The sequence below is a fragment of the Limanda limanda genome, chromosome 3, assembly GCF_963576545.1.
Source record: "Limanda limanda chromosome 3, fLimLim1.1, whole genome shotgun sequence".
Taxonomy (NCBI): domain Eukaryota; kingdom Metazoa; phylum Chordata; class Actinopteri; order Pleuronectiformes; family Pleuronectidae; genus Limanda; species Limanda limanda.
The window spans coordinates 22,898,816-22,906,486 of record NC_083638.1 but is presented as its reverse complement, the minus strand read 5'-3'; the positions used below and the strand labels follow the sequence as shown (position 1 = coordinate 22,906,486).

At 41.2% G+C, this 7,671-nt stretch overlaps 1 protein-coding gene across 1 annotated transcript; it reads left to right on the top strand.

Annotated features, from left to right (window-relative positions):
- The first annotated feature begins 2,165 nt into the window (after positions 1–2,165).
- dkk3a (dickkopf WNT signaling pathway inhibitor 3a) lies at positions 2,166–6,947 on the top strand. The gene is made up of 7 exons (XM_061067647.1): positions 2,166–2,366; positions 3,058–3,174; positions 3,256–3,318; positions 4,369–4,461; positions 5,823–5,967; positions 6,363–6,519; positions 6,661–6,947. Exons 1-7 carry the CDS (start codon positions 2,175–2,177, stop codon positions 6,746–6,748), a joined length of 855 nt encoding a protein of 284 aa, XP_060923630.1. The 5' UTR covers positions 2,166–2,174; the 3' UTR covers positions 6,749–6,947.
- The last annotated feature ends 724 nt before the right edge of the window (positions 6,948–7,671 follow it).

The following is a 7,671-nucleotide window of genomic DNA, read 5'->3' as shown; positions in this document are numbered from 1 at the left end:
GGAGGAGGAGGAGGAGGAGGAGGAGGAGGAGGAGGAGGAGGAGGAGGAGGAGGAGGAGGAGGAGGAGGAGGAGGAGGAGGAGGAGGAGGAGGAGGAGGAGGAGGAGGAGGAGGAGGGCGGTGCTCCGGAGCCGGTCACATCCCCCGAGCTTCTGCTGCTGCTGCTGGGACTCAGGAGGGTCCAGGCTCCAGACCAGAGGAGCTCACAACACAAGGGACAAAGTTCACCTCTTCACTACAGAGCACATGTCCAGTTATGTGACTTCAGAATACACTGATGTCTGAGAGCAGGTGTCATGAAGGGAGACCTGTGCTCCTCACTTTGCATCAGACCACCAGGCTGGTTCCGAGTTAGAAAACAGAGTTTTACAGCGTGTCAGCAGAAGCTGCAGTCGACAAAAGCACGTGGACAAAAACCTCTGGACAGACAAATGTGTGCGGTCGGGATGGGTTTACTCCAGAGTGAATGGCGCCGCCTTGGGATCAGACTTGGTAACTACATACACAGATCATCTGGTTTAAAGGATTAGTTCACCTAATATGATACATGCGTATACGTCTCTGGCCCTTTTCTTCCTCCACTAAAAAAGCCCTATTGAGCCCCAGATATGTGTCCAGACAACAATAAGTCATAATCTATATAAACCATCAGTTGCTTAATCAATCAACTGATTGAAAAAAATGAACTTACAAAAAGTTGAGTTGTCAATTGATTTTTAAACAAACAATTCCCAGGTACCAATACACCATTCACCAAATAGGAATATTTGCTAGTTTTCCTGGTTTTCTATAACAGTAAACTCAACAATTTACTAATTTTGACGGTTGGTCAGATACTTTGACTGTTGGTCAGTTCACTGGGGCTTCTGGGAACACTGATGGGCATTTTTCACTATTTTCTGACATGTAATGTGATATGTAAACAAAACTGGCTGAAGTTTTCTGTGTGCTTACTATGAAAAGCACTTTGAAAAAGCACATCTTTTCAATGACCAAACTATAAAATAACAGTTAAAAAGTTTTAAAGATAGATTTTGACACAAGGGTACAAATGTCCAACATGCGTTGTAATTATAAAAAAAAGTATATATACCACAGTGTAAATTCGGACCTTTAGCAAACCCAGGCCGGTTGTAGACTTTGCAGAGAGAGTCTACATGTCTGATCGGTCTGACCTCTGACCCTTTTCACGTGGACAACTCCTCTGCCTTAAGTTTGTTCTGTAAACAGATCAGTTATTAAGTACTGAAATCTTAACGTTTAACTTCTAAACAAACTTCTTAAAATAAATTTGTATGGACTTGCCTTTGTGTGAGTTTTTACATGTTCATTAGTTTTTTTATTTTCATATTACTTTTATGTGATCAAGTTTTCACATGACACAGCTCTACATCTCCTCATTTAATCTGAACATGACCACATCCTGCTGATGACAATTTCTCTCTTATATTTACTGTTCTTGCTTTGCAGTCAAAGCACTTGGTAAACTCTGTTTTTATAAAAGTGCTATATAAATTATAATTATTAATTTTCTATTCATCACGCAAAGCGCAGACCTGAAAAACCATAATTAGCTAATGTTAACATTACAATCTGAACATTTTCCAAACCCAGGCCGGTTGTTGACTCTGCTCTACATGTCTGATCCATGTTTTGTGGACAATTTCTCTGCCTTAAGGTTGTTAACAGTTAAAGTTAAAATAACCTGTTAATTTGTCAACACAGTCACTTTCTCAACTTTCCAAATGAAGTTGGTGAGTCATGTGTTGTGGTCTCATCTTATCACACGTGAAAACAACAGTTAACTTAGTTCCCTCCACTGTCATTCACTAAAAAGTTAGTTTTACTACGATATAGCTCATGGCTAGTTAAGCAATTAGCTAACTACCATGACGCGAGAGGATGCTGCTGTTGCTATGGCTTCCCTCGCGCACTAACTCAGAGTGATGGTTAAACTTGACCGGAACTTCGTTCGATGTATCACAAACACATGTCATTTAAACTTTACAAACACATGGAAATGACCGGATACAACTTTATTTTAAAAATGTGCGTGGATTGACACGTGTGAGGTGACGGAGAACGCGTCCGCTGCTGAGGTGGTGCTGACGCTGCTCCTCCGCATCACGGCCGCACCACACCCTCACAGCGGCCGCAGCAGCACTGACCGGCGGCATGATGCGTATCTCCCTGCTGGTTCTGGCCCTCACTGCGGTCTGCGACGGCATCCTCCCCGAGATAGTGCACCCTGGAGTGGACCACATCCTGGAGGATCACCCAGGACAGGCGGAGCCGGGCCGGGTGGAGGTGGAGGTGGAGCAGCTGCAGGAGGCTCCGCAGCAAAACGCCCAGGATGCGACTCACCCAGTAGGCACACATCCGACTTTTAAGTGCAGCTGTGTTTACATCACATAGCATTTTATCACTGTTTATATAGAGAGCAGAGAGATGATAGACACAGATTACATATCGATTATGATCATGTTTAGTTTAGTTTAGTGGCTGATTGTTGCTGCTGCAGTGAAGATTGTGCTTTAAACTCTTCTCAAAACATTTTACAAATCTGAGGTCACCATGCATAAGATAGATATATTTATAGATTTATAGATAGATATATGGATGGATAGATAGATAGATAGATAGATAGATAGATAGATAGATAGATAGATAGATAGATAGATAGATAGATAGATAGATAGATAGATAGATAGATAGATAGATAGATAGATAGATAGATAGATTATTGCTCTAGCAGGTCAAGGGCATTGCACATAGTGAAGTGAATGTAACAAACATACAATGTACATACTCCTTTAGTACATGATACACAATAAAGTACTAGAATACACAGTAAAGTACTAAATATAGTAGAACAACAACAATAAGCACTATATGGATATATTGGACCTTTGTTGTATTGCTGTTGATTGAAATTATATTGCGATAATCATTGTTCATTTATCGTCCAGTCCCACATGTATATGAAGCTTTGTCGCAGAGTCAACAGTGGAAAGAATAAGAGAGTGACTTTTTAATGCATCTTTCTGTCCTTTTCCAGAAAGACGTCGACAGTGGGAGCATTGATCCCAGTGACCTTCCTCCAGATCATCACAATGAATCCGCTTCTGATAAAGTGATTGAAGATGAATCCGACCACACATCATCAGTGGACCTGGTACGCTCATAACTAAGAAGTGACTATAGTGTTTGTTCCTCTTTGTGAATAAAGCTTAACAAACGTCTCACCTTCGCACAGGAGAACCACAACGTGACCACCACAACCGTCCCAGACAGTGACCTGGGCAACACCATCGATCATGTAAGTTATCATGCAGGTACTGTACCTAGAGCCCAAGAGAAAATCCATCTTTAAACACAGCTTCCCTTATGGTCTACGACAGCTCACTGTAAAATATTTAACATGAAACACCTGGATATTGGTAGCAGATGTTAATGTTTATGTCTGCCAGCAGCATCACATCTGCTGACTTGACATGTGCATAAAATTTAAGTTGAAAAATGCTGACATGAAGGTGCTTTGTGCATTGATTGAAATGAACACTCTGCAAAACTGTTGATATTTTTTGTAAACTGAAATTCCCACTCAGTTCTTATGGGTGTTGTTGATAACATAGAAGCAGTTGTTTTTACTGCAGTCCAGTTTAAAGAGCAGCTTTCTTATTACATCATTAAATTGACTTACAGCGTTAAAGATAAAACATTTATCAATGAGTGTGACACAATCTAAAAAGACAGGAGAGGTTAATAATTGTTTAAATGTTAACTGAGAGAAGAGTCTGTCTTATTGCTACAAAGAAACTTCGTCAACCTAACAGCTTTATCTTTTTACTTCTTTATTTTGCAATCTATACAAAATTCTGCTTATGTGTTGTAAATCCAGAGTGAATCCCATGTCAGGTTACATAGTATGCTGATTGGTTTATTATAAGTAATGTTTGGAATACAGTCAAAGTCAACTTTATTTTCAATTCTGCCATATGTATAGGACATGGAGGGGATTGAAATTCTCTCTGATCCTAGGTGTATACATATAATTAGACAGAACATAAAAGTACACAACATAATAAGTACTCAGAACATAGCACACGGTGGATAGGATGAGATAATTGCAACTAGAATATTGCAAAAATGGATGGAGAGTTCAAAAATACTTCATGGGTGGATAAAAGTATCAGACTGTCAGGAGCCTGTCCTATTTTCAAAACTGTAAATATTGTGATTCTTAATTCACATGATGACCTGACTGCTGGGATTTCTGGTTCCCTGAGAACTATGGGACCAAAACCCCTGGCGTTAGAAAAGGACCATGATGCACCCTGATGTCCTCCCTCCGCTCTCTTGTCTTTAGGGATGCATCAGTGATGAGGACTGTGGGAAGGGAAGGTATTGCCTTAATGTCATGCACGGCTCCAAGTGTTTGCCTTGCAAAGCAATCGATGTGGTGAGTGAACCAGAGTTTTCTTTTTATATGGGCACCTTAGTCTTATTCTGATTAGTTTTCTCTAAAAGCCACTCATCCCCAGGTCACACACACTCACAGAGACACGTCAGTCGGTAGCAGCTGGAGTTTCACTTCAGCTGCATTGCAGTGTGTCTACAAGTGTAATTGGAGTGTGTTGTGGTGAACGCTGTGTCCTATGAGCTTCATTTGAAAGGAGAGCGCATGTCAAGGTCAAATCTCTCGAGCTTCCACTCCCTCTAGTCTCACTCACAGGATGTAAAAAACAAACAGCATTAGTAGTGAGAGTCTTCTCTGTAGAGACTCAGCTACTGGTTTTTAATTTGTTATTGCTGATTCTGTGGTTTTAATTCAACTCGATTGGTCTCAGAGTATCAGAGTATAGAGAGCAATGCAAAGGGTTAAGATGTTGGCAGTCTGACAAACAACTGTAAGGAGGGATAATAAATACACAGAGGACAGGATCTGTGTCTTATCAAAAGTGTTAGACAGGAAAACTCTGCATGGACATTATCAGTTCCCTGGACCTTTCTCTTCCTGCATTCAGAGACCCGCTGACCCCCAATCTCATTCATATTTAACCAAAGAGAAAACAGGAGCCGTAACACTGAAATGTGTTTTTCAGCTGCAACCTCAGTCAGTTTCTTTTCAAATATAATTTTTGGGGCAGATAAAGAGAGGCGGGGGGGTGGCTGTGTATTCCTGGTGGTTATAATTGTAATTTATGCAGTTTAAAATCAGCATTTAATGTGTTAAACTGTGGACTGAATCGTCTCCACTCCCTCCCACTATCCAGAAATGAAGTTAAAACATGCTGGATACGAATGCTGCCATCTTGCCACTTGGAGCCGGAGTGTGTGCAGCAGCCAAGGCAGAGGGGTCCCTGGGATATACTGACATTCATCAGTGTGATAAGAACAACCTCAAATGATAGAGGCCGTCTTTGTAGAAAAAGTTATTTAACGTATAATTTGACTTGACTATACTGCAGCCGGCCACCAGGTGGGGATCGAGACTCTCTGGCTCCTCTGTTGGGGAGCAGTCATGTCCTCCATGTTTATATACAGTGTACGGGTTGGACATGGTGCAAACGCCACTGTTTCAAACTGTCACGTGGGTGCAAGGCCAACGCCGACATATGTTTATTAAAGTTAACACTGTCACATCAGCCCCACCTCCTACGCCCCCCCACCCAGTTCTTAGCATTTTTCAGTTAGGCTCAGAGCTGAGGTGCGAAGTTAATGTGAGATTCAACCTTGTTCAACTGGAGGTTCATATTTTGAAGCTACTAAAAGAGATTGATGTCTGCTGAAATGTGGAGACGGTTTCTTCTGTGCTTTCAGTCATGCACTAAAGACGAGGAGTGCTGTGCTGCTGAGCTGTGTGTGTGGGGTCAGTGCAGCCCGAATGCAACCAAAGGAGACGCTGGCAGCACTTGTCAGTACCAGACGGACTGCAGCCCAGACCTCTGCTGTGCTTTCCATAAAGGTACGATATCATATACATACTGCGGTGATAGCCTGTGGCGTCTTTTGATTTCCCATCCGTCTCTCCCATTGTTGTGAACGCGATATCTCAAGAACACTCATATGGAATTTCTTCAAATTTGGTTCAAATGTTCACTTAGACTTTAGGATGAGCTGATTTGAATTTGGTGCTCAAAGGTCAAGGTCAATGTGACCTCACAAAATGTTTTTCGTCGCTTGAATATGATCGTTTTTTTGTCTGCCTATAGGGAAATTATTCAGATTTGTTGTTACTCAAAGATGAACTGATTCTATTTTCATGGTCAAAGTTCTTGTCTACCTCATATGAGTCTGATGGAAGTGTTTTGTGGAGGCCTACAACTACAGGGCAGTAATTCTAGTTCTTTGTGTGTTCAGCCCTGCTCTTCCCGGTGTGCTTGGCCAAGCCCATCGAGCGTGAGCGCTGCTTCGGTGCCTCCAACCACCTGGCGGAGCTGTTGTCCTGGGACAGTCAGGACAAGGGACCACGGAAACACTGCCCCTGTGCAGGAGATCTCCACTGCCAGCACCTGGGGTATGTACAATCAATTGAATAGAACAGAATGTTATGTTTGTGTTTTTCTTTGTTGATTGTCAAAATAAATCCAGGATATTAAATCTATGCGGTTTATGTTTTTCTCTTTAACCACAATGCTGTGCTCTTGTCTTTTAACAGGAGAGGGTCCATGTGTCTGAAAGGAGAAGATTCTAGTGAAGAGGACATGGCAGACACACTTTACTCAGAGATAGACTACATAATCTAGACACAGCTTCGTTTGATTCATATTGCCTTGGAAACAACTAGACTGAGATCTCCTCCACTCTAGAGCTTTGCACTTTGTTATCAAGCTCAATCCAAAGTCAAAAAGTAAAACAGCACTGAAAGTAGAGAAAAATATATTTATTTTATTTGCTGTAATTAAGACCTGAAGTTAATAATGCTGGTGTTCATGGTGTCTGAAAATGTAGATATAAAAGTCTTTAAGAAAAGACAGGAAACTGTGTCAATACTAAACACCGGTTTCTTCTATTTACTGCAATTCTATATTTTATCATTACTGTAATCCTACTAATAAACATTGCACATTGATAACTGTAAACTCTGAATACATGGAGATCAGTCACCTCATTGTTTCACCTGCATGAAGTGTAATTTCTTATCTGTTGAAAGGAATCTGTCATTAGGCTGCTGCGGCCAGTGACGACAGCAGTTTGTCTATTTGTCATGAAGGAACTTTGTCCTCTTATTTTTCAGTATAAATCTAATTCTGGCTGCTTGGTGATGTGTAGTTTCCTTTTTTTCTTAAACACTTTCTCCTGTTATTTATAAGTAACTATTTTGGCAAACCGTGCTGCTTGACACTCGAAGAGCTGCTGTCAACAGCCAGTGGCCTGAGGCATTTTGTTTTCAGGTTGTCCGTCTTTCTGTCCAATTCTCGTTAATGCCAAATCTCAAGAACTCCTTGAGGAAATAACTTTGGATCTGGCACAAACATTCTCTTGGACTCAAAGATGAACTGATTCGATTTTGGTGGCTGGAGGTCAAAGGTCAGGGTCACTGTGACCACTCAAAACATGTGATTTGAATGTAATATATCAGGAATAACTTAAGGGAATCCTCAAATTTGGCACACATTTGATATATATATCACAGATTAACTGATTTCAGTGGTCAAATGGCCAAACA

Bases quoted from the DNA above. Each gene is read 5' to 3' on its own strand.
- dkk3a (XM_061067647.1), top strand. From the start codon at position 2,175: ATGATGCGTATCTCCCTGCTGGTTCTGGCCCTCACTGCGGTCTGCGAC. The intron at 3,319-4,368 runs GTAAGTTATCAT...TCTTGTCTTTAG, and splicing joins TGGGCAACACCATCGATCAT to GGATGCATCAGTGATGAGGA. The intron at 4,462-5,822 runs GTGAGTGAACCA...CTGTGCTTTCAG, and splicing joins CTTGCAAAGCAATCGATGTG to TCATGCACTAAAGACGAGGA.